Source organism: Gasterosteus aculeatus, chromosome 17 (genome assembly GCF_964276395.1).
Source record: "Gasterosteus aculeatus chromosome 17, fGasAcu3.hap1.1, whole genome shotgun sequence".
In the NCBI taxonomy this organism is placed as follows: Eukaryota; Metazoa; Chordata; class Actinopteri; order Perciformes; family Gasterosteidae; genus Gasterosteus; species Gasterosteus aculeatus.
In genome coordinates this window covers 7,621,377-7,645,938 of record NC_135705.1, presented here as the reverse complement: position 1 = coordinate 7,645,938, position 24,562 = coordinate 7,621,377, and the positions used below count along the sequence as shown (strand labels likewise).

At 44.2% G+C, this 24,562-nt stretch overlaps 4 protein-coding genes across 17 annotated transcripts; 3 read left to right on the top strand and 1 right to left on the bottom strand.

Moving 5' to 3' along the window:
- Positions 1-707: 707 nt before the first annotated feature.
- Positions 708-7,459, top strand: LOC120834941 (transcriptional regulator QRICH1). 13 transcript variants are annotated; one of them, XM_078091878.1, is made up of 12 exons: positions 708-947; positions 1,930-2,198; positions 2,313-2,381; positions 2,968-3,105; positions 3,189-4,244; positions 4,513-4,669; positions 4,864-5,018; positions 5,103-5,217; positions 5,302-5,410; positions 5,509-5,660; positions 5,758-5,848; positions 5,959-7,459. In XM_078091878.1, the coding sequence occupies exons 2-12, from the start codon at positions 1,941-1,943 to the stop codon at positions 6,146-6,148; spliced, it is 2,490 nt and encodes an 829-aa protein (XP_077948004.1). In that variant the 5' UTR covers positions 708-947; positions 1,930-1,940; the 3' UTR covers positions 6,149-7,459. The 13 variants fall into 13 exon arrangements, with proteins under 13 accessions (XP_077948004.1, XP_040059280.2, XP_077948007.1 ...); XM_040203346.2 differs by having other exon boundaries at positions 738-947; positions 5,509-5,672; XM_040203349.2 differs by having other exon boundaries at positions 769-1,278.
- Positions 7,460-8,238: 779 nt separating this feature from the next.
- Positions 8,239-10,949, bottom strand: rpusd4 (RNA pseudouridine synthase D4). 2 transcript variants are annotated; one of them, XM_040203352.2, is made up of 6 exons: positions 10,112-10,949; positions 9,477-9,684; positions 9,298-9,391; positions 8,951-9,101; positions 8,736-8,833; positions 8,239-8,543 (listed from the first exon to the last, which is right to left on the bottom strand). In XM_040203352.2, the coding sequence occupies exons 1-6, from the start codon at positions 10,521-10,523 to the stop codon at positions 8,346-8,348; spliced, it is 1,161 nt and encodes a 386-aa protein (XP_040059286.1). In that variant the 5' UTR covers positions 10,524-10,949; the 3' UTR covers positions 8,239-8,345. The 2 variants fall into 2 exon arrangements, with proteins under 2 accessions (XP_040059286.1, XP_077948011.1); XM_078091885.1 differs by having other exon boundaries at positions 10,064-10,592.
- Positions 10,950-10,989: 40 nt separating this feature from the next.
- LOC144382911 (WD repeat-containing protein 82-like) lies at positions 10,990-14,529 on the top strand. Its single transcript, XM_040203354.2, has 9 exons — positions 10,990-11,449; positions 11,632-11,732; positions 11,841-11,907; positions 12,847-12,946; positions 13,318-13,434; positions 13,518-13,673; positions 13,776-13,845; positions 13,935-14,077; positions 14,177-14,529. The coding sequence occupies exons 1-9, from the start codon at positions 11,289-11,291 to the stop codon at positions 14,207-14,209; spliced, it is 948 nt and encodes a 315-aa protein (XP_040059288.2). The 5' UTR covers positions 10,990-11,288; the 3' UTR covers positions 14,210-14,529.
- Positions 14,530-15,804: 1,275 nt separating this feature from the next.
- twf2b (twinfilin actin-binding protein 2b) lies at positions 15,805-19,320 on the top strand. The gene is made up of 11 exons (XM_040203353.2): positions 15,805-15,959; positions 16,670-16,747; positions 16,844-17,022; positions 17,204-17,299; positions 17,388-17,492; positions 17,743-17,757; positions 17,835-17,876; positions 17,974-18,099; positions 18,236-18,386; positions 18,737-18,858; positions 19,020-19,320. Exons 1-11 carry the CDS (start codon positions 15,935-15,937, stop codon positions 19,185-19,187), a joined length of 1,107 nt encoding a protein of 368 aa, XP_040059287.1. The 5' UTR covers positions 15,805-15,934; the 3' UTR covers positions 19,188-19,320.
- Positions 19,321-24,562: the final 5,242 nt, after the last annotated feature.

Below are 24,562 nucleotides of genomic sequence, written 5' to 3'. Positions count from 1 at the left end.
AAGGATACACGTGTATTACTCTCTCCAGTGCTTCCACCACATAGCCTCTGTGGTCTGCATTGAGTGTGGGAATTAACTATTTCCTATCCAGTGTGATGGGGACGTGGCCTATGCACCCAGCGCATCTATGTCGGTCCACCTTAAGAAGGGCGAGAGGCAGTTTGTTGTGGAGAGAACTGGGGCAGGCCCTCGGCTGCACATGCCTAGCTCTTTAAGGCAGACTGGGGAAGTTACATTTTGTTAAAGGTACATGCATTCTAATGTTTACCAACACCAGAACATCTCTGGGAAGCGTTTTTAACACTGCTGTCCTGTGTATATTTTTATGTTTCACTTATAAAATGACTCAACGTAAACAAAATAAAGTCAATTTTCAAGCACGTCTCTGCGCTTTCACAGTCCTCTCAGAGGCCCTGTGGCATATTGAGATTACCGTGAGATTTATGTACAACATCGTTCTGAAAGTGTCAATCTGGTTTTCCTTTAAATAAAAAGCACTCAATGAATGCTTTCCTTTAGATTTAAAATCCAACTAAATCTGTCCATCTAACTTTTCCTGTCCACTTCTATTACTTCCCAACTCTGCTTTTCAATGTCAGATAATGAAGGAATAAGTAGGTCAGATATAATAACCCATAGTCGAGTCATATCGCGTGGCCCTTGGTCACCCAATACATTATTTTGGTGGATTTTTAAAAATGCAATTTACTAGTTCTAAAATATGACGAAGCGTCCATATGAGAGGCTACAGTAACATATCTTGGGTGTCTTCTAACCTGTGCCACCAAGCCTTTCCCCCCAAAATTGCCCCGTTGCCCTGTCTGAGAGCGGGCGGCGGGCCGTCACTGGCGGAGGAGTCGCCTTATTTTTTGGGGGCCTAACTTCCGTCGTTTTAAACCTCACGGGATAAACACGGTGGAGGCGTTTCGCATGTGTAGCAGAGAAGTGTAGGTTGCCGTGTTACCTCTCAGCGGTTCAAACGGATACTTAAATGTGTGCTTGAGCTGGAGCTGGGAAACTTGTTTTTTTATTGTGTGTGTTTTTTTTTTTTTACACCGTCGTGTGTGGATCTCACCCTGAAATAAGCAGACGTCAGACCTCGCCCGCCCGCCGCAACATTTTTTTTCCTCGCAACCTAATCGTTCTGAGGGTTTATACCGCAACAAGTTATGTCGTTAAAGTCAACGGTGTGGTGACGGTAGCCGTTAGACGTTTATCGGCTTTTTAATTTTAAACGCCGTGCCTTGGCGGAAAGGAGAGGATTTCGTTTTATTTAAGGTAGCATGACGGGATCCAGAGCCGTCGAGCTAGCTGGCTAACATTAGCACGACGATTAGCTAGCTTTATGTTACGCGCAATGAATGGACTGCGCCTTTTAATGTCCGTCGCTTTGTTCTATGAGCAACCGTCGATGGCGCTATTCACAGCGATTAGATGTCAAAGTGGTTTTCTGTGGTGTTAAATACAGTCCGCGGTTGCTAACAAGTAAACCATATCCATACGGGCTGTGTCCAAACACAGCCTTGCTAGCATTGTGAAGCTAACTTGCTAACCATTAACGTTAGCTGTAGCGTTGATACCGGTATTAAACAGTCAGGAGCCGTCTTGTTCGTACCCTATAAACATTGTCCCGTATTACAACAATGTGCCGTTTGCTAAACCTATGACTTTGTCTAACGTAACTAGAAACATTTGAAGCGTAACTCTGTGGTTGTATTACAAATGCACTTTGTCCCGTGTGTTGCGTTGTAGCGACCGCCACCTATTTTCCCAGCACATTTCAATTACATTGCTCAGCTTATCATGTAAAGTCTGTCCGATTTGTCTCTCTTTTGCAAACGAATATCCTTCACTATATGTATGCACCCTAAATGCGTTGCAGACGTGTGCAGCTCTGGACTAAACCATTGTAAAAATGCTTCTCCCCAGGTCAATTGAGGATGAACGAGCAGGACAGCGGGGTGGTCTCCTTTGATGAGTATGTACGGCAAAAGGCCCGCACGGTTCCTCAGCACAGGATGAAGGAGTTCCTGGAGTCTCTGGCCAAGGGCTCCGAGGTGCTGCAGGAGTTCAGCCAGCAGGGAGGGGCTGCCACCACCACCACCACAGCAGCCATGGTGTACCAGCAGCAGGATGCCAACTGTGTGTACACCGACAGCACCGAAGTGGCCGGCTCCCTCTTAGAGCTGGCTGGTCCGGTAAGAGCCGGTCCCTCTTTACGTTTTATTGCTTTAGGATGGGAGTGTTTCTTTTCTTCACTGTGGGGCAATCTGCTGCACTTCTTATATGCACGTGCGTTATGACCGGCACAGGTGACCTCGGCCGAGATTTCGCCTCATCTGTCCGTGCATCAGGAGTCTGAACAGCAGCTTCAGGTGCAGGTTAGTTTATATGCCAATGTCATAATATAACACGTGACTATTGGGGTCCTGCAGGGTGTTTTTAGTCTTTCAGTGCAAGTTGAGTCATTGAAGTAGATACTTTTACCCACTGAATGTTTTTCAAACAATGAGGAAGGATTTGTAATTTAATATGGAGACAAAAATGTCAGATTCTTGTTTTCAGTTTTTCATTATTCTCTGAGAATGTAGCTGCCCTTCTACTACTGTATTTCATTTTACGTGTCTTTAGGTAACTTTAATGTACTGCTTCACATTAAAGAGGGATAAGTCACCTTTTCACTACAGCTGCACTTTTTACTGTCCTTACATTTTTATGTCTGACAAGCCAATCATGTTAAATTCCCCAATAAACAATTGATCTTTTCTCGTGTCTTTTGGTTGACTCCGTTAAAGCACTGATGTGGAGGCTGTTTAAGCTGCTGATTATTGGAGCTTCTTTAGTAGTGCAGCTTCACATCGTCTAAATTCCCGTTTGTTTTTTTCTTCAGTCTATCAGCGCGAAAGCCATTTATTGATTTGACTGCGGACTGGCCTGATGATTCTTCCAATTCTCCCTGTGTGCCAGGTTCAGATTCAGGAACAGCAAGGCCAATCGGTTGGCCAGGTTCTTCAGGTGGCCTCCCCCTCTCAGCAAGACCTGCAGGGAATCTCAACAGCTCACTTTGTCCAGCAGGGAGAGCTCACAGAGGAGCAACAGCAGCAGGTAGAGGATGTGTTTAAAAGGTCACCGTTGTCAAGTGCATGCATGCGATGTTGCCTTGTGACTTTTTCAACTGTGTTCTACAGATTCAGGCGCAGCTGGTTGCAGCTGTAGCTGGGGGACAACAAATCCAGCTGTCAAGTGGACAACAGATCCAGCATATTCAGCTGCCTGGCGGCCAGCAAATTCAGCTCGAGGCAGGCCAACATATTCAACTACAGGGAGGGCAACAGATTCAACTACATGATGGCCAACAGATTCAGCTCCAGGGTGGCCAACAGATTCAGCTCCAGGGTGGCCAACAGATTCAGCTCCAGGGTGGCCAGCATATTCAGCTCCAGGGCGGCCAGCAAATTCAGCTCCAGGGCGGCCAGCAAATTCAGCTCCAAGGCGGTCAGCAAATTCAGCTCCAGGGCGGCCAGCACATTCAACTCCCAAGTGGCCAGCAGATTCAGCTGCACGGTGGCCAACAAATTCAACTGCAAGATGGCCAACAGATCCAGATTCAGACCATCGAGGCCATGTCTCATTCGCAGCAACAGGACTCTCCCAGGGAGGCAGAGAGGAGGTCCGCCACTGTCTCAACGGTTCTCCAACCTGCCAAGAAGCGTAAAGTGGATGTCCCTCTTGCTGTGTCCTACGCTGTGCCACAGGGCCAACAGGTGGCCACAGTTCTAACCATCCCTCAAGGGCAGCAGCAGAGCTACGTGTCCCTACGACCAGATCTGCTCACTGTTGACAGCGCACAACTGTACAGCACAACAGGAACAATCACCAGTCCCACGGGCGAGACCTGGACCATCCCTGTGTACTCCACACCACAGCAGCAGGGGGTCACTCACATTGCAATACCACAGGACACGTACAACACAATGCAAGCCACCACCACCAACGGTAAGGACAAAATGTCCCCCAATTCGTCATCGAGGTCCACAGATGTGCAGTCGGTCTCCACCGGGTCACAAGAAGAAATTGTACAAACCCTGTTCCCAGCTCAGTTCATGAACGGCAACATTCACATCCCTGTGGCCGTGCAGACGGTAGGCGGGACTTACAACACTACACAGTCGGTACACATATGGGACCCAAATCAACAGCAGAGCCAAGGAGAAGATGGACAAGAGCAGCAGCTCCATCTGCAGGTTTGAATGGACCTTTTTCATTAACTGATATGTCCTGTGCTGTGTAACCCTGTTTTCCCAAAGCTCAATGCGTAACATAAAAAAGGAATCCCAATACATTTGTTTTGTGCTTTGGCCATCATGAAAAAAACATGGTCGACCATTTGTTAAAGTCAGGAACTACTTCAATATCTCAAAGCCAACCGTTGTGATGTCCATTTCAAGATGCGTTTCATACTTGCAGCACTTTTTACCCCACGAGTCATTGACTGACACTTGTTTCCTGCAGGGCCACATGGAGACGGAGGGTAACGAACCACCTACAGAGATCATGGTTCCTATCTGCCTAAAGCCAGAGGAAGGCCTGGAGGTCTGGCGTCTTTGGGTGAAGCGAAAAAACGCAGAGCTAAACAAGCAGGAAAAGACCAAGCTTGCACCCATAGGACGTAAGTTAACTAACATTTATTCAAACACGTCCCTATTTCCCGGTTTTTCACTCAACACCAATTTGCAATTTCCTATGGAGATACTTCGTTTTGTTTTGACTCCCAATGTATTCTGTTGCTATTGTTCTTAGCAACTTTTATTGCCGTTATTCGTTAATGGCGCTGACCACAACGTTGCCTCATCTGTCTATCAGGTCGTCAGCCGCTGCGTTATCAAGAAGACTTGGTGTCCAGCGCGGTCGCCGAGCTGAACCTCGGCCTCTCCCTAATGACGCAGGAGGCACGAGGATCAGACGAAGAGCAATTCACAGCCGATGTTCTATATTACGTTTTTTTGTGTATACAAAAGGTTAGCAACCCAATGCTCAGCGACGTATGAGGCCAAAATGTCTCAATTCAAGATTTAACCAGCTATTTTTGTTTTCCTTGTCAGTATCTCTTTGAAAATGGCCGTGTGGATGACATTTTCTCCGATCCGTACTACACACGTTTCTGTGGGTGTTTACACAAAATCCTGGATGGTTGGAAACCCAGTGTCCATCCTTTAGGTAAGAGATGATCAACATTCATATTTTCATTGTCTAATGGAAATAATTGCTCATTGTGTATGTGTGTGTGCGTTTCCACCTCAGGTTACGTCATCCCGAGTCACGTGACCGAGGAGATGCTGTGGGAGTGCAAACAGCTCGGTGCACATTCACCAGCCACGTTGCTCACAACTCTAATGTATTTCAACACTAAGTGAGTGACCTCGGCACTAAACGGCCGGGGTGTTTTGTCTTTTCGTAGATACAGGTGTGTACTCGAGATGCAATGACTGTGTATGTGGTTCATCACAGGCATTTCCACCTGATGACAACCGAACAGCACATGAAAGCAGCTTTCTCAAAGGTCCTCAGGCACACGAAGAAGAACCCCGCCAACGCCAAGGACAAAGCAACCAGCATCCGCCTTCTGAAAGGACAAGGTCCAAACAGCGCAGGACAGAAAGGTGCTCAAAACAGTAAGCCACTTGTGTGGATGCGGCTCTGAGGCACGGCCTTTGACAACAGGGGTTGCTGCTTGCTCACCTGTCGCGTCCGTTTCAGGAACGGATGACATGTACGAGGAGCAGGCCGAGGATCCCGAGAATCCCCTTCGCTGCCCAATTAAACTTTATGACTTTTATCTCTTCAAATGGTGAGTCACTCAATCGCACACATACTTTTGTAACCGGAACATTCTTTATTGTAAAAAAAAAAAAAAAAAAGAAAACTCCCCTTTTCTTTTATTTAACCGTCCTTTTCCAGTCCTCAAAGCGTGAAGGGACGTAACGACGCATACTACATGACACCGGAGCCCGTCGTCGCACCCAACAGCCCGATGTGGTACTCGTCTCAGCCCCTCACGGCTCAGCAGGTGGAGCAGGTGCTGGCCCGCATCATTGTAGTCCGAGAGATCCAGGAGATCATCTGCGCCGGTCCGGATGCCATGAGCTAAATCGAGAGGACTCGTGGGAACTTGGTCTTTCGTTGCTGATTGTTGACTATGCAGTATCCATCCTGACTCTCTAAACCCCAATGACCATCATCTCAAATGAAAGGGATCAATCATTATTTCTTTCTGAGGAGTGCATCACAACAGCAAAGCTATTTTTTTTTCCTTCTGTTTTCAGCTGATTGGTTGGACTGTCCTTTCTCTTGACTACCTTTGTAAGCCATTGCCTCTGTAACCTTTAAACGGGCAAGTAACTGAGACTTTAGTCTCACCCCTGCTGGACTATGATTGACCTCCCGCCCTCTGAGCTCTGCAGAGGTGGTAGTGTCCTGTAAATGCATCAAAACAATGTGAGGATATTTAACCTTTACTACTTAACCTCAGACCATTTACCAAATAGTCTCTTCGAAGTCCAACTACATGACATCTTAATGGACAATTACAGGGACCACCTCTCGCAACTTTATTTTCTATATTGACTGCATTTTGGATCATGTATTGATACGTTGAAAGCTGAAAAACTTGTGCCTGTTTTAAAAAAAAAAAAAAATGCTTGTGGATCATTGAGTGAGTTGATCCTCAGGTTTTCACATGGTCAAAGTGCTATATTGTAGTAATGCAGGAAATGGGAAACATTCTCAGGTCAAAGCTAGTGATTAGATCACCCTTTGACAGTTTTGCCAACTTATTCTTGTATGTATGTACATTAGGTCATTAAACAGGACATACAGATGGAAAACCCTTTGAGCGAATACAGCATTAATCTTTGTATCAACAGTCTGGACAATTCAAGAGTATTTAGCACCAGATGTGGAAATGCATCTCTGAACTTTGAAATAAGGATTAGTTTGGGGCCTTTTCAAGAATGAATTCAAACACAGTATCCAAACCGTAATGTCGCCTCCTACCAGGTGACGGATTTGGATCACGACGTTGGCAAATTGTGTTTTGGCATTAACACAAAAGATGTTTAAAAAATGCCCTAAAAGAATATTCAAAGAAGTTTCAGAAATAAATAGGAAAAATAATGCGTAGCTGTTAATATACATTTTTCAAATAAATGTAGTTATATTGTTTTCTGAAATGTAGTTACAGAAAATGGGCAACAAGTTCCTCAAAACAGTCCTGTTAAGAACACAACCATGTTTACAGTAGCACAAACCTATTCATTGATCTGTGTTCTCAAAGTTTATAAGATTGATGCGTTTAACCTAAAACCACTCACCTCTTACAGGATTCTGCAGGAATCGCTGGATACTTCAAAGCATTGTTTCCAATTTCATTAAAATAAAACTTTTAAAAGGTTTTACACAACTCTTGATATACTGGATGTGTTTTTGAAAAAGCACCAAGGGGAAAATGACTAATTACTACTATGGAAGGACTATCAATGCATTCATTTACATTTAACCATAATACAATTTAAGCAACATTAGTGTTTTGCCAGTCGAACGCACAGCTATCTGGTCTGGTTTGTGGACCGTTTTGCAGCTTTGTGCTGCTTGAAGAAAATCCTGTGGGATCAGGTTTAACCGCTTCGTTTACATTAGAGATGCTTCAAATCGCAGCGTGGAACACGGCCCCCATGTAAGGCCAGCTGGGTGGAAATTGTTAGTGAGAGCTCACCGGATGGCACGATGAAAAAAATGAATTCATTTTGGACTGTTTGTGGTTGCATTTAGAAGAAAACAAACATTGCTGTGGTTTGCGTTGCATTAGGTAACAAGGAAATCCCTCAGCAGACATGTTAAAAATATGTAATTTGTTGTTTTAGAATTGATAATAATCATCTGCTATAAGTGGAAAAGCACAATTTAAGAGCATAAAAAAAGTCCTAAATTACTATATGCAAGAGTGTAGGATGAGTCTAAAACCATGAAATGAGTCAGCAAGTCTTCTGGTTCCCTCTTCTCACCACTCAATTTTTAGTGTAGCGGTGGCAGTGTTGAGGTCACGTGACCGTGGCGCCATTCGTTTATAGTTCAACATTTGCGTTATTCTTCTCCTGATAACATATAGGTTTCAAAAACCCTAAAAGTAGTGTTCATTTTGGAAGATTTGTCAAGGACTCAAAATGAAATCTTTGACACATCTGGAGAGCATAGATCTTTTTTTATCTTACCAAAAACAAGACAAAAGAACCAAAGAGCAATAGAGCAAACACATTTGTGAGTCTCTCCCCCCACCGGAGTGGTTATTTTTAGTCCTTTCCATCAGGAAGAGTTAGCTGCAGTTGATTCAGTGTCTGTAGGAAGTACTTTGGCAGGGCACAGGACACACGTATGTCCGCGCCGCTGGGTCCTGACAGCATGAGATGTCGAGCGTGCACGTGGAGGGGAAGGTGCCGGATCTTGCTCTGTTCCAGTCCGAGCCTTGCCAGCACACGGTCTGGCAATTTCTGTGCACCAAAAAGAACCATTTAGTGATTTATTTATGCAAGACACTCATATTTAGTGACAGAATCAGACATCCTTTTTGTATGGGTTTGATCAAATACCCTCGCGCCCGCTATAATAACGTAATATCCACACTGTGTAGATGTAAGAGTTGCCTTCGTTACTTGTTCCATTCCATTGTAAACATATTTTACCTGGGGAGCAAGTTTGTTCGAGTGGGAATATTTGTGGTCACCCAGAATGGGGCACGTCAGAGCAAGTGCCATGTGAACCCTCATCTGGTGCTTCTCTCCTGTGGACATAAGAAAGCCGACATGTAGAGAGAAAAAAAAAAAAAACAGGCTTCTTAGCTGGAATTCACCAAAGTTAATTGGCACTTAATTCCGGGGGCAAAAACCACCCGTCTCACCGGTTAAAGGTTGGAGCTCCACGAGGCTGCAGCCACTGCTGCTGTCCAGGACTCTGTACTTAGTCGCTGCAGGATGTGCCTGCCGATGGGCTCGGACCTTGGTCACACCGTCGCCAGTATCATTCATTCTGTAAAGAGGGCTGAGAGCCATCTGAAAATAATAATAATAATAATAATAAGAACACTGAAAAGAAAGCAGCTCTTTGCATTTGTAGAGCTAAAACTGGTACTTTCTTTAAACCAATGAATACAGCCATTCATTATCATATTTTGAATGCATTTTCCTGTAAGATGATGTTGATGCATACAAAGTTACTACAGCAATAAAAACCACAGAAAAGAGGCACCTTGAAGTGAGGCCGAGGGCCTGTGACCTCTCTCTCTATGACGGGAATGTCAATCAGTCCTTCTGCTGGGACAGGGACACCGACTGTGATGACCCTGAGCCGAGATAAAGATTAAAAACCGCGTTAAGAATTGAACCACTTTTATTCTACACCCCCCCCCCATTACAACTGAATCTTACCAGTACTTCCTCTGCACTTGGTTATTCCTGTGAAGGTCCAGTATGTGCTCCACTACTTTTTCACTCCTGGCCAGCAGGAAAGCTCCTGTCGTTTCCTTCTCCAGCTTCAGACAAGGGAACAGCTGAGAATCAGACTTGATCTTCAACCCATCCATCATTTTGGAGAGAACGGGAAGCACAGAGGAGATGGATGTGGCCCCACTGTCATCTGAGGAGAACAACAGCCACACATGTGTATGTATTCAGGTTCTTCAGCTTTAGCATGATTTGACAATTCTACCAATATTATTTAAGTGAAATCTATTCCAGTACTGATGGTAGAGTAAATAGATGCTTAAAATCATCATTATGGGTATTACAATATTTCACATTTGCAGATACGTGAAATAATGTATGTCTGCAAGATTTGCTTACACTATCCATTAATCTGCAGAATAATATTTTGGTCCATGTCAAAAAACAGAGCCAAAAGGTGACAAACCGAGAGTCGAAATAGGAGCAAACAACAAACCAGACAGCCAATTTGCTTTAATGATGACAAAAAAAATGAATGGATGAACATTTCGACAAATGGTTAATCGACTAACCAAATCCATCACCGTGCGTAACAGTCTGTAAACCGCCCCCCTGTTTACCTCTGACAGGAACACCGAGAGGTTTGTTGATGACCACCACGTCTTTGTCGTGGTACAGGACGCCTCTGTGCAGGTGCTTGGCCAGCACGTTGGGGTGGACGCCCTGCAGCTGCAGACTCAGCCGCTTCAGCTCCGTCACCCTCTTCTGCTGGCGCGACGGCGGCGGCTCCGCCGCGGCCGCAGGCGGCGCCTTCTGCCGCTGGACTTTCTGCGCCAGGTCGACGGCCCTCAGCCGGGGTTTGTCTCCGGCGTGGGAGCCCGCAGCCGGTTTAGCGGCGGTGGCATGTCCCCGGCCGAGGGGCGGCGCGGCCGCGGGGCACCTGCGGCAGTTTGTGGGCGGTTTGCCGGGAGAGAAGGCGACGGAGAGGCCGTGTTTAAAGTCGCTACGGGCTATTCTTCTACAGCTATTCATTAGGAGGCACAGACAGACTCTAGAGGACACATGCAGGTTCCGCGTTTCCGACTTCCGGTCCGCACCTTTCACAATCAAAGCAATAAAGGCGTACGCACTATTTTCTGTGCATCTGAAATAAGTACAGAGTAGAGAAATTGAATATTTTGATAGTGATTTTGGCAAATATTCCTTTGTTCAGTTAAATAAGTGCAGTTTTGGGATATAGGGTTGTATGTTTTTGTACACTAATCACACAAACTACTTAAATTGTTCAGTCAAGCCGATCAAAAACACAAAATAAGTGGTTCACAAGTGGGTTTCATTTTGTTTTTTACTACTGACCTCCGAGACCAATTCTAAAAACAGATGTTGTAAATTGCAATGTCACAATGCATGCAGCAAGCATTTCCTGTTGTTATGTGTCGTATTTCCTTTTACTTGCATGAGGTGTGCTTGTTTCCTTTCCCGCTACCGGCCGATTCCGTGAACCCACTGAATGTAATGCAGTTTAAGAACCCCGCCTCCCTGGCAGACAAAAACATTCAAAACAAGCGCGTAGTTGTCCCATCGAGTTGCTCGATGGTTGCACATTATAACCCATTGGTAACGTTTGGTTTTATTTTTGTTTTTTCTTTACATGCAATATTGTATTTTGCCCCAAAGGCTCCTAAATGACGCTCACAAGTTGCTCGTAAGAAATGGCCACCGGGCTCCATTGAATCGGAAGGAGCCGATGGAGCGCACGGTTTTGCTGTAGGCTACTTTGTATGAAACGCTGCAGACATGAGGATCACAGACAGCGTGCTGAGAAGTTTCAGGGTTGCCCGGACGTATCGAGAAAATTCACAGAAAGTCAACTGTGTGGACTTCAGCCCGGATGGTGAAAATGCAGTAGCAAGTAGCGACGACGATTGCATTGTGTTATATAATATCCGAGAAGGAAAGTAAGTGACCGATATTATCAGTACATTCAATCAGCAAACTAGCTCATGTATTTCTGCACGAAAATAACGAGACATTCCCATATATGCATTGGTTAAATTGGTCCACGTGGATGTGTCAATGCGGTTGATCAGGTGATCAAATGATTAACGGGATTAAATATCTTATATCTGTCTTTTCTCAGACCGGAAAGGACCCTTTTCAGCAAGAAGTATGGAGTAGACCTCATCCACTACACACATGGAGATGCACAGACTGTAGTCTACAGCTCCAACAAACTAGATGGTACTGACTCAGACAGACTGTCAGACAAACGTTATAAACTACAATAATACAAATTTAAGTGCTCTGAAATGGTTTGGAAAAGTAATATGAAGATTTTGTGTCTCGTAGATACCATCCGATATATGTCACTCACTGACAACAAGTACATCAGGTATTTCCCAGGTCACACTGCAAGGTGAGTAAAAGATATGTGGCATATGTAAATATCTAAACGGATCTGTTTGGCGTTCCCCCTTTCAAGACTGTGTGCGTGCAAAACAACATTTAACAAACCAGTAGACTACTTCCACTTTAGAAAAAAATGATGCATCCTAAGTATGCACACTAAATTGAAAAGTACTATCTATGTATTTGCTCACTATTTCCATAGTTGAAACAGATGACTAAATTCCTTGTTCTGTTCAATCAACATTCTAAATCTCAAGATATTTGTTTTAGAAGAAGAAGACCGTTTCCTTTATTGATTCCACCCCATGGGGACATTATTCTCTGCAGTGAACCCATCGCACACAGTGGGAGCGGTGTGTTAGGGGTTAGGTGTCTCGCTCAGGGACACTTTGACGCGGGACAGCCGGGCTTCAAACCTCCAGCCTTGCCATTTCTTTACAAAGAAATACAGCAAATCAACACATTTGTGAAGCCTTTTGTGCTAAAATGTACTTAATTGATTATTGATGGATTATTTTAATATTGTATTATTCATTTTATGTTAATTCATAATTTGTTTAATCATTGCAGCTCAGGTGCACACGCTGTGTTATTATGCCTCATCAGTTGTTTACTGGATTACATCTCAAACCAAGAAGCTGCACAGGCCGTTAACGCGTGATTACAGGAAGTACATTTTATACTCACGACATCCGTCAAGTTGTTATTTTAAATAGGCGCATAATAAATACACAAAGAAAGACGTGTTCTTGAAACACATCTCTGAACGGCAGAGACGCAGAATAATAGCATGTTTACCATTTATTTATTTTCTCCACAGCAGCTAGCTATCTGTTCCCTGCAGTCATCATTATGTTTCAATCGTTTTATCTTGTCTTTGTTTGGTTTCTGCAGAATGATGGTTTCTCACAGTTATTGTTAATGCTGGCGTCTTTTGCAATTTTAGAGTTATTGCTCTCTCAATGTCACCAGTGGATGATACGTTTATCTCGGGCTCGCTGGACGAAACAATCCGCATCTGGGATCTGCGTGCTCCCAACTGTCAAGTGAGTAGTTGGGCCGGCACATTACACCTCGCCTGCTCTCTGAGGACATTTACTCAAGTGTATAATTACAGCTCCTGCTGCACATTAAGTTATTGCACATCATTAGGTTTCCAGTCCCCCTTTTTAATTAGCATTTGTACTGTGACCTGTGGGTGTCACCTTCCTAAAGGAACCACTTGGATCTGCTACTAAAACACAATGCTTGAAGACATTATCCCCCAAAACAAAGACCAAACGGAAGGAGAGACGTTATTATAACAATCTATAGCTCATTAGTTGGGAAGGATGAAATATGTTAGTAACACGTTTGCAATATCTCCATCAAGATCCAGGCTTCATGTTGGTGCTTTCTTTGGATTTATGTGTTTCAGGGTTTGACTAATCCACTCGGGAAACCCGTGTGTTCCTTTGACCCCGATGGGCTGATATTTGCTGCAGGAGTGGAATCACAGGCCATTAAACTATACGACCTCCGTGCTTTCGACAAAGTAAGATTCAGATCCCTTTGTGTGCTGTGCTTTATTTTGTCATCCTGCGTTTCCTTTAATAAATGGGATCTCCCTGTGGAAAGGGTCCCTTTGCCTCCTTCGACATGAGGTTTAATCGTGTCTGCGACTGGACTGGACTCAAATTCAGTAATGACGGGAAACTGATTCTCATCTCCACCAATGGAGGGATGATTCGTGTCATGAACGCCTTCAATGGATCCGCGCTGCACACTTTTTCTGTAAGAGACGTAGATTAATTTCATCCCATTTCCAAATAAACCAACTGAATAACACCTGTTTGTATATTAGGTTGAATGTGTTCTGTCTTTGTGCATGTTAAGGGCTACAACAACAGCAAAGGCATCTCCCTGGAGGCTTGCTTCACTCCAGACTCTCAGTTTGTGATGATCGGTAAAGCTAAATAACTCACATTCATATTTTGGCCTCTACCTGTAAGATCTCTTTTTGCGCCAAATGTTAAAATGTGTCTCGCTGTCCAGGCTCAGAGGACGGGAGAGTCCATGTTTGGAGCACTGAGAGCGGGATGAAGGTTGCTGTGCTGGATGGGAAACACCCCGGACCCATCAACACGCTGCAGTTCAATCCCAGATACATGACGTTTGCCAGCGCCTGCAGCAACATGGTGAGATCGGACTCGTCACTCGTCACTGTCTCACGTGCAGCAGCAAACCGCTATGAACACAGGGCTCATTTGCATGTTGTTCTTCTGTTTTCTTTACAGACCTTTTGGCTGCCATGTATCGACGACACGTAGAGGGAGATTTCCAGCCGGATCTTTGTTGTTAAAAACGTCACAGCTACGCAGTGATGTAGCATTGTGTGTTGGACCGGTAACCAGGGCTTCATAAGAACCACAAGGCCAGAAAAGGGTTTTCCTTTTACTTTGAATGGCTTTTCCCTGTTGTATTTTTTACCTTTCAAAGGGGTTGATGCCATTCTGAGAACTTTTTATGCCATTCAGTACATTATACAGGTTAACTGTTTCTTGATATTTTAAATATTAAGTTTTAACTGTGTCCCTTGATATTTTATGTAATTTTAAGAATATTTGTAATAAAGTGTTTCAGTTGAAAATAAGAGCTATAAAAACTGTTTTTTTTCCTCTTTTGACATCATAGTTTTATTTGACTGTAGATAAATCTTGATTTACAGTTCAAGGATTCAAAAGATTATTTTCATTATAGGTTAATCTGACCTTGTAAATAATGTAATTGGAAGAATTTCAATCGGGAGAATTTAGAATCCCAATTTCCTAAATCTCAAAATCAGCTTTTTTGCTATTTGTTTGTTTTAAAAAGATGTAATCAAAGTTAGGTAAATCTTGCTTGAAAAAACAAACCATTCATTCATTGTCAAATACTTGATGAGGAATGTTCCCTGACAAAACAGTGACACTGACATGAGCCGATTGAATAATTTCTTCAAACAGGTGTTTTTCCTTCAGTGCACATTACGTGTGTCCTCCTGAAGAAGAGGTTGGGGCTTCTTTTGAATAATGCATAGATGCTTGGGTTGTGCACTCACCGCTGAGTGAATAATGGATGATCCCATCACAGGTAACCTCACAGGTGCACACTCATCTTCCTCTCACCTCCCTCCATCGCGTGCGTGTGTGCACAAAAGATGTGAGAAATGAGAGAAATAGCCGGTGGTGGTTTGTGCATTCCCATTCTTACCACCTCTCATTTATTTTCTAACCTGGAAGTGTGTGTTCTGTGTGTGACCTGGATGAGTTTGTTTGTGTCCTCAGTAATGGATCCATTAGTACTGATTGTTCAGGAGCCAACTCTTCTGGTGTCCTCACAAGTCATCTCCAGCTCCACCTCACACTTTATATATTTATATACAGATTTTCATATCTCTCCATGAGGAAAAACTCACAGTATATTTAAATAGCTTTCGCACGTCGCTTCAGCTGCAACCCCAATTCACAGCTTTTTTATGAACTATTCAAACTAACTTTGCCGATCAAAATGAACTGACCACAAATACATGAATCATGTGGCCGTCAGATTGTTGCATGCTGTCACATTTCGACCTGAATTTGAAATCCTGCCGTCAGCTGAATAAAATGTTGACGGCCTCTAAAAACACACTGACCACCGATGCCACGAGTAGTGTATTTCTACGAGGCCTCACACACGGTGCAGGATAGTATGTGACTTAGGAGACACTCCCCCACAGAGACTTTTCAAAGTTGTGGTCATGGATACTCAAACGAGTTTTAGATCAGTGGTTAGGGTGACATATCCACTGACAGGCACGTTATTACTCATCCGCCACAGTTCCGCAGATTGTGTTTCAAGTGCTAGGAATCTCCCGAGTCACCCACGAAGCGTTTATGTCACTGATGCGCACGGGTCCGTCCGTCTGCCATCAGGGGAGAGGCAGCCGATCTGTTGAGCGAGAGGAGCGAGGACGCAGAGAGCCGGAACCCGTCCTTCTGTCGTGAGCGGAGTGTGAAGCCGACGGCAACAACATGTCCCACCAAACTGGAATCAACGGTAAGTTAGGGAACCCTTTTTCATAGAATAGTTTTCGTTAAAGTGCTTTCATAATTTCCTTTTTAGCCTAAAAGTGTGTCGTTGCATCTATTCCATCCTACCAATCTCACCGGTTATGTTCTTTGTTATCCTCTTTTGACTTGATGAAGCTGTTTTACAGTAAATTGTGGAATAAAAAGGCAACACGTAGAACAGTGTAAGCCTTCACAGTATACAGCTTATTCTCAGTTAAAATATCCCTCTTCTAATGTTGTGATACCAATAATCATGATTTGTAGCACCAGCAGGCATTTGTGGATAGTTTTAAGAGCTACGTCTCTGCGTGTGTTATGACATGTGGTAACTGGAGTGTTGGGGGACGGGCTGGCACAGGCTTACCTCTCTCACCTTTCTCACCTAATCTTACATCATTTATGAGGCCGACGCGTTTGGTAACCATGGTGAGAGAGAAGGAGGGAGTGCAATAAAAGGCTTACTGTACTTCTCAGGGCCAAACTTTCATTCGCGGGTTGGAAAATTGGGGACAAATGAATGAAATGTGTCAGTTGTGTTGTTATTTGCCTGAGTCGCTGTAGGTGATGGCGTGACTCTCTGACAGGAGATCAAATTTTCTCCCTGAAGTGGAGTCTCAGGTTCTTACTTACCCAACTGTCTCACCTGCTTTCACCCCCCCACCCTCAGTTTTGACTTGTCGTCTTATATCACTTTAGCAACATCGGAGCTGAAAGAGTTTCTGGCCCGGGCGAGGGGAGGTACCATCAGAATAATGAAGATTGTCATCAGAAATGGTAAACATGAGATGTTTCTAATCGATTTGACACAAGGAGGCTTTCGGGGGGATTTGACTGAATCCTGAGGTGCTGATACGCGTTGTTTGTCTGCAGAAGAGTTGGTGTCAGATTCATACAGAGAGCCGGCACAGAGCTGGGACAAGGATTACGATCAGTTCCTACTTCCTCTGCTCACGCCTCAGGAGCCGTGCTACATCCTCTACCGTCTGGACTCCCAGAATGCACAGGGATACGAGTGGATCTTCATCGCCTGGTCACCTGACCAATCACCAGTATGTCTGAGGCGTCTGATTGATCACTGATCATATTGAGTCACTTGAAGTCTGCTGATAAAAGATGATCCTGACTGAGACAAAACTTAAACTGGACTAAATTAAACTTACTTATAATAATAATAATAATAAAATCCTTAAACGTGGGTAACATCTAAAGAGTATTTCGCATTCAATTCAGGTGAGGCAGAAGATGGTGTACGCGGCGACCCGAGCCACGCTGAAGAAAGAGTTTGGAGGGGGTCACATAAGAGATGAAATGTTTGGCACAGTGGAGGTGAGTAAAACCCCTCTGGCCTGACGACTGATCATTGAATCTCTAGCCGCCGGCGATTAAGCACCAGCCTTTGTGTGGCTGTTTGCAGGATGACCTTTGTTTCCAGGGATACTTACGACACATGGCCTCCTGCTGCTGCCCCGCTCCGCTCACAGCAGCCGAGCAGGAATTACAACGAATAAAAGTCACAGAGGTAAAACTTAAACAAGTTAGCTCACTCATACAACTCAACTAGAGTAAAATGACACAATGTCAAAAACATGTTAATAGGCTTATATGGAGTAAATTTAGAGCATTGGACGTTGGGGGACTGATGCACACTGAAAAAAGAATTCATATTTGTGGCTTGAATGCTATTGAAACAAACTGAATATGCTATAAGAGATAAGTAAATGCTTACATTATGTCTTCTCATTCTGTACACTTCCACTTTCTTTCTGCAGGATAAAGCTATGTGGGTATGTAGAATTTCTTTCTAGTACAAATTCAACTGCGTGTGCAAGAAGAAGACAGTTCAAATATTCTACATCCACAGGATGAACGGAGACGGATTGGGACTCCAACAGCTCGAGCGAGGGTTTGTCACAGTCTGTTTGAGTCACTGCGTTTGCATTATCGGTGCGGGGACAAATCAAACCGGGTCTCATGTTTTGTTTTGTTTGCTTATCGCGCAGGTTACGATGGAGTTTGGCTTGGACAAAAGGCCACATACTCTTCAAGGTCTTGCATTCCCCTTACAAGAAGAGACCAAACAAGCTCTGCAGCAGCTCAAGAAGAGACGCATCAACTACATACAGCTGGTGAGCCCTGAGATGAAACATTTAGACTGATAATAGACCGTGCGGCAGTCTGTGTATCTGCAGTGGAATGAGATTAAATCGGCCGTGCTTGACCTGACCCTTGAGCAGCGCATGTTTTCTGTACGTGGCCTTGCAGAGGTTGGACGTAGAGAAAGAGACCATTGAGCTCGTTCACACCAAGCCTACGGAGACCCATGAGCTCCCCTACCGGATCCCCCCGGATTGCCCCAGATACCACTTCTTCATCTTCAAACATTCCCACCAAGGGCAGCGGCAGGAGGCGCTGGGTGGGTACAGTCGCCACCCCCAGGTGTGGGCAGGGGGGGGGGGGGGGGGGGGGGTAATGCAGCGAGGCAAAGCATCATGGTCTCTGCTCATCAAGTGTCGTTTAGAGTGATTTTTATTTATCGTTCGTTTTTTGTTTTTAATATAAGGGTGAAGGGGGCTCCATATGAAAACACAGGATTGCAAAATATGTTTTCCATGTAATGTATGTATTATGTAAGTGGGATTTTGAGTGTCTGATACATACTTTTCATAGCCCAAATCACTTCAACAGCAGATGGTGATAAGTATATCTGATAAAGTGAACTTGAACACATCAGCTGATCAAGTGACGCCGTTCTGTTTCTTCCAGTGTTCATATATTCAATGCCTGGATACACTTGCAGCATCAAGGAACGGATGCTATACTCCAGCTGTAAGAACCGTCTGCTGGACGAGGTTGAGAGAGACTACCAGTTGGAGGTCACCAAGAAGGTAGAGCTCACCCAGATAACCTGCATATAAGATAACAACAATATATCGCAGAAGTTAAAGAATTAACAATGCCTCCATAATGTATCTGTAACCTGGTCATCTTATATAAGGAAGAGTCCTTTAATAGGTGTGGTGCTTTTGCTGTGTGTGTGTTTGTGTAGATGGAGATAGACAATGGCGACGGCCTGACGGAGGACTTCCTGTATGAAGAGGTGCACCCCATAGAACACACCTTAAAGCAGGCCTTTGCAAAACCCAGAGGACCGGGAGGAAAGAGAGGCAACAAACGCCTTATCAAGGGTGCAGGGGAGAACGGGGAAGAAAGTTAGACAGAACGCACACACGCACACACACATCCATTGCATCCAATGCTTTAGGCAAGCATCTATGAATTGACTTGTTATTTGACTTTTCCGCTTTTAGCAATTTCTTCCTTACTGCGATTAGATTTCACAATGACAACAGGAGATGAAAGAATACTCCAAAAATAGGATTTTTTAAAATAAAATTGATTGTTAGGAATTCTCTTAAAAATACATCCTTTTATTAAGGATTAAGTTAAGAACACGTTTGGTAGTCTAAACAGGGTGGTGGCTGATATTACACTTGTTTTTTGAAAACACCATGAAGTTGTCTACAATGTGTATTATAGTCTAAAACACTATTGCTACCTTAAACCTATGAATCTTGAGGAAATGTGTAAAAATGTTGCACAATCTAAAATATTTCTATTTCATGTGATGTTTAAAACCCAAAGGGTCTTGGATGTGAATAAGTCCCTCTGTGAACATCAATATTCAATAAATACTTTTTAACAATTTGGATTCAGTCATTCACAGTCATGTGGAAATGGATTGTTACATTTCTGTTTTAGGGTGGACTGTCCCTTACATTGTCTCGTATGTCGGCAGGGTATATGCTTCACCGTGGATCAAAACGCTTTTGCCTTCTTCGGGCACCTGTGTGAGGTTTGCGGTTCTACATGGTCCTCCAATGAAGGATTTTCTTTGTTTTGTAGAGTATATGTCCTCCTTTCTGTCAGCCTCTGTGTATGGCGGGAAATCACTGTCAAAATTCGAGAGCGCATCCCTCCCCGCATACTTTCTATTCTTGAATCCAATTGAAGAGGTCTTCTCTGCCTGGTGCTGGAAGGTCTCTGAGCGTCATCCCCATAAACGCATCGCCCTGCAGGCAATGGAGGAGGCACGTGGGGATATTGACCAGGATGTAGACGAGATGTTGTGGCCAGACCCAGAGAGACGACACAATGTAGACAGATTTTTCTTCTCAGTGAAATTACTGGAAAAAAAACACTTGTGTTTGTTTTGATGTGTGTAAATAAACATCAATATTTGACGTTTGGATTCCTGTATGTTTACAGAACTATGACAGAAGTATGACCTCAAACTGAAAGGTTTTCTTATTTGTGTGTAGAGTTTTGCAAAAATAGCCAATAGTTACAAAAAACGTGCTTAAGCCATCAGAAAAAACAAGAGAAAACGGACAGTCTGGATCTGTTTGTCCAATTCTATGCCTCTAATTCACACATTTTTGTCTTGTTTGTTTATCTCTTGTAGAACACAAAATGTAAAAGCAAAGATTTGCAACAAGGGTTATGTGAGGCACATTGTATTGTTTAATGGACTCTGCTGGCTCCCAATGATTTGGACCAATCATTTTACTTTGGATATTCGCACCAAATTAATGGCAATCCCAAAAAAATGAAAAAAATGATGGCAGTTGAGAGAAAGTCAGGGGATTTTACAAAATCAGGATTCAACAATTGTTGAGATATTTATTCTTTTATGTGTTTGCCTTCAACATCAAGATGAACAATGAACACAACAAGTATAGCATAGTATTTTATGCACTGTATGAATATATTCAGTAGATAGGGTCCATCAATACAAATACACTGTGCACACACACACATTTACTCTAAATGCTTATTTGCATATTCTAGAAGGCTTCACTGGGACTCCGGAGATCTGACCTCCGAATAGAACGTTTCACCATGTTCCATGTTCTAGCTTCCATGTTCCACCACAGTCTAAGAACACACTGTGTGGCAAATTCACTCAGTTAGTTTTAAGTTTGAGAGCAACACACACTGAGGTTTTCCTGTTAGAAATCCTTTAAACATCACAATGTCTAAAGGGTCGGAAACGGGGAAGATGATTACGCGTTCTATGGTCCCAAGAAGAGCTCGAAGTGAGTGAGGAATCCAGACAGAAGTCTGCATTTACTGCTGTCAATGGTTTATTGGACTTATGAGAAGGCTCTAATATGGAGTTGGTACCTTGAGCTGCACCTCTAATTCCTGTTGAGACCTGTTTCTTACGGTTTCTTTGAGTCTGAACCCTGAAATTATAAAAAATGACTGACTCTTGCAGTTGGTGACTGTAGGTAAATGAATGTTTCATTTTGTTTTTGTAGTCTGTAGATCGCAATGCAAGCTTATCGGACCAAAGTCCATCGTTAGAAAAGCAGATGCCGAAGAGGAGGATGAGCAGAAACGCCAATCTGACAACAAAGACACTCATCAAAGTGTCCTGGCTTTCAAAAGCTAAAAGTGAAAGAGCCACAGGCGTGCAAACAAGTCAGTGTCCAACTCAGCAGTCACTGGTAAGCCGATTGTGTGAAACTGCTGCTGGAGATGCATCCCATCATCAGTTAGGGACATTTCTCCCATATAGAGCCGGTGTCCTTTTTGGGAGGATCAAAGATCAATGATCGATTTTGTAATCGTATCGTCTGATCTGAGGCCGCATGTGTTCAAAACCTCCATTGCTGAAGCCGCGGCAGTGAGTTGTGGCCTCAAGGTCTTAGGTGCATCAAGGGGCGGTCCCCCTCGAACCCCGTGGTGGACACCGGTGGTCAGGGAAGCCGTCCGACTGAAGGAGGTCTTCCGGATTAAGATATCCGGTGGGACTCCTGAGGCAGTTGCAGTGTACCGTCAGGCTCGAAGGGCAGCAGCCTCTGCCGTGATGGAGGCAATGAGCGTGTATGGGAGGAGTTCGGGGTAACTATGGAGAAGGACTTTTGGTCGGCACCAAAGTGCTTCTGGAAGACCATCCGGCACCTCAGGAGGGGGAAGGAACATTTTGTGGAACTCCTGAATCCAACTACTACGCCCTCTTTGGTAGAGGCGGAGCTGGAGGCGGAGGAGGGATCATCGTCAATTTGCCTGGTGGAGGTCACTGAGGTAGTCAAACATCTCCGCAGTGGCAAAGCCCCGGGGATTGATGAGATCCGTCCAGAGATGCTAAAAGCAATGGGTGTTGGGGGGTTGTCTTGGATGACACGCCTCTTCAACATTGCATGGAAGTCTGGGACAGTGCCAAAAGAGTGACAGACCGGGGTGGTGGTACCCCTCTTCAAAAAGGGGAGCCAGAGAGTGTGTGCCAATTACAGGGGTATCACACTACTCAGCCTCCTGGGTAAAGTCTACTCCAAGGTGCTGGAAAGGAGGGTTCGGCTGATAGTCGAACCAAGGATTGAAGAGGAACAATGCGGTTTTCGTCCTGTTCGTGGAACAACGGACCAGCTCTTTACTCTTTCCAGGATCATAGAGGGGGCTTGGGAGTATGCTCATCCAGTCTACATGTGTTTTGTGGACTTGGAGAAGGCGCATGACCAGGTCCCCCAAGAGAAACTGTGGGAGGTGCTGCGGGAGTACGGGGTGAGGGGGTCCTTGCTTGGGGCCATCCAATCCTTGTACGCCCAAAGCGAGAGCTGTGTTCGGGTGCTCGGCAGTAAGTCGAGGGCGTTTCCGGTGGGGGTTGGCCTACGCCAGGGCTGCGCCTTGTCACCAATCTTGTTTGTGGTTTTCTTGGACAAGATATCGAGGCGTAGTCGGGGGGAGGAGGACAGTTTGCGGGGCTGCGGATCTCATCGCTGCTTTTGCAGATGATGTCGTCCTGATGGCAACTTCTGTCTGTGACCTCCAACTCTGACTGGAGCGTTTCGCAGTCGAGTGTGAAGCGGTCGGGATGAGGATTAGCACCTCTAAATCTGAGGGACCCAAAGGGGCAAAGTCAACCAGATCTTCTGGGGCTGGCACTTGCGATGCCGTTTGTTCTGCAGCAGGTTGAACTGTACCTCCATTATGATCCACAATGATCAAGACAGTTTTCTCATGATTCAGGTCCTCTTCAGCGAGGTCAGCAGGAACAAATAAAGCATGTTCCTCTGCAGCGGTTTCCCATTGACCGGCCTCTTCTCTCTCAAGTTTTGCAGGAACCGGAACAAAATAATTCTCTTCCTTCGGCATCATGGGAAGAGCAGCAGTTTCTTCTGGGAATATAAGTAAAGGTTCTTCTGGAGCTTTGTCCTCTGAAGCCCCACGGGAATAACAGGGATTGATGCTGCTGAAAGTCCTTTGGAGTCCTCTGGAGATGCATCCTCCACAGAAACAGCAGTTTCTTCTGTCGCATTGTCCTCTGGAATGATTACGACTAGTGATTCTGGAGCTGTATTCTCCACAAAATGTTCACTCTCAAAAGCAACAGCTGGGGCGATGTTGTCCGTAGCTTCCTCTGGAGATGACTCCACGAAGGCAGTTTCTTCAGACACAGTTTCATCCTCTGAAGATTCATGGTGGGCTCCAGCCGAAGGCTCCTGGGAAGCTAATTCACCTGCTTCAAGGAAATCATCATCAGAGACGTGATCTTCACTGGAAATTGGTTCTGGTTCTTTGGCAATAAACATGTTTTCCTCATCAGGAGACGGCGCTGCTTGACCCGGAACAGCTGTAAGGACTTTCTCATCGTCTGCTTCTTTTTCCTCCATAAGGTTACTGAGGTCTTCAGTTACTGGTGCAGGTTCCTCTGGTCTTGCTCCACGTACTTGAACAACTTTGGCAACTGCAATGGAGGTTAGACCCAATGAAGTTAACTTTTGTTAACTTAAATAGATAAAGTTTGGACACTTGCTGTATTCCAAAAAGGCCTCTACCTGTTATCCATAAAGTCAACTCTGAACAATGATTGTTTCACTTCATCTGCAGTGACCTGAAACAAACGCGGTGTTTTTGAACATCCAAAAATAGGGCTTTTACTTTGAAGAAATCTCCAAATCTGTACAGTAAAAATACTTGATATTTATCATCATAGTAGTCAGAGAGGTCCTTAACACAGGTACATTGGTCTTTGCCCGGAACTATTGAGAAATTAATTTTCATTGCAGTCCAAACATGGAGAAACCTCTTTTATGCAATTATAGGGTTTTTACTTTGGTGAAATATCCAAATCTGTACAGTAAAATGATTTCATATTCAGCATGCTAGTAGTCAGAGAGGTCCTTAACACAGGTACATTGGTCTTTGCCCGGAACTATTGAGAAATTAATTTTCATTGCAGTCCAAACATGGAGAAACCTCTTTTATGCAATTATAGGGTTTTTACTTTGGTGAAATATCCAAATCTGTACAGTAAAATGATTTCATATTCAGCATGCTAGTAGTCAGAGAGGTCCTTAACATGAGTACACTGGTCTTTGCCAGGAATTATTGAGAATTATGTTTTTATTGCATTTCAAATATGGAGATATGGCCTTTTTGAACGTGCAATTATAGGGCTTGAAGAAATCTCCAACTCTGTACAATAAAAATTATTTCACTTTTCTCACAATGAGTGACATGACTGGATAAGGAAGATACACAACGTGTCTCAAAAGTAAGAATTTCAGTGAGTCTTAAAGACCT

What these genes read in the sequence shown, in the direction of transcription:
- LOC120834941 (XM_040203346.2), top strand. Translation starts at nt 1,941, where the DNA reads ATGAACGAGCAGGACAGCGGGGTGGTCTCCTTTGATGAGTATGTACGG. An exon ending in TCTTAGAGCTGGCTGGTCCG is followed by an intron (nt 2,199 to 2,312) that starts GTAAGAGCCGGT and finishes TGACCGGCACAG; the next exon opens with GTGACCTCGGCCGAGATTTC. An exon ending in ACAGAAAGGTGCTCAAAACA is followed by an intron (nt 5,673 to 5,757) that starts GTAAGCCACTTG and finishes CGTCCGTTTCAG; the next exon opens with GAACGGATGACATGTACGAG.
- rpusd4 (XM_078091885.1), bottom strand. Translation starts at nt 10,523, where the DNA reads ATGAATAGCTGTAGAAGAATAGCCCGTAGCGACTTTAAACACGGCCTC. An exon ending in GGAGCTCCAACCTTTAACCG is followed by an intron (nt 8,834 to 8,950) that starts GTGAGACGGGTG and finishes TTATGTCCACAG; the next exon opens with GAGAGAAGCACCAGATGAGG. An exon ending in CGAACAAACTTGCTCCCCAG is followed by an intron (nt 8,544 to 8,735) that starts GTAAAATATGTT and finishes TTTGGTGCACAG; the next exon opens with AAATTGCCAGACCGTGTGCT.
- LOC144382911 (XM_040203354.2), top strand. Translation starts at nt 11,289, where the DNA reads ATGAGGATCACAGACAGCGTGCTGAGAAGTTTCAGGGTTGCCCGGACG. An exon ending in CCGCGCTGCACACTTTTTCT is followed by an intron (nt 13,674 to 13,775) that starts GTAAGAGACGTA and finishes GTGCATGTTAAG; the next exon opens with GGCTACAACAACAGCAAAGG. An exon ending in CCAGCGCCTGCAGCAACATG is followed by an intron (nt 14,078 to 14,176) that starts GTGAGATCGGAC and finishes TTTTCTTTACAG; the next exon opens with ACCTTTTGGCTGCCATGTAT.
- twf2b (XM_040203353.2), top strand. Translation starts at nt 15,935, where the DNA reads ATGTCCCACCAAACTGGAATCAACG. An exon ending in AAATGTTTGGCACAGTGGAG is followed by an intron (nt 17,300 to 17,387) that starts GTGAGTAAAACC and finishes GGCTGTTTGCAG; the next exon opens with GATGACCTTTGTTTCCAGGG. An exon ending in GCAGCGGCAGGAGGCGCTGG is followed by an intron (nt 18,387 to 18,736) that starts GTGGGTACAGTC and finishes TGTTTCTTCCAG; the next exon opens with TGTTCATATATTCAATGCCT.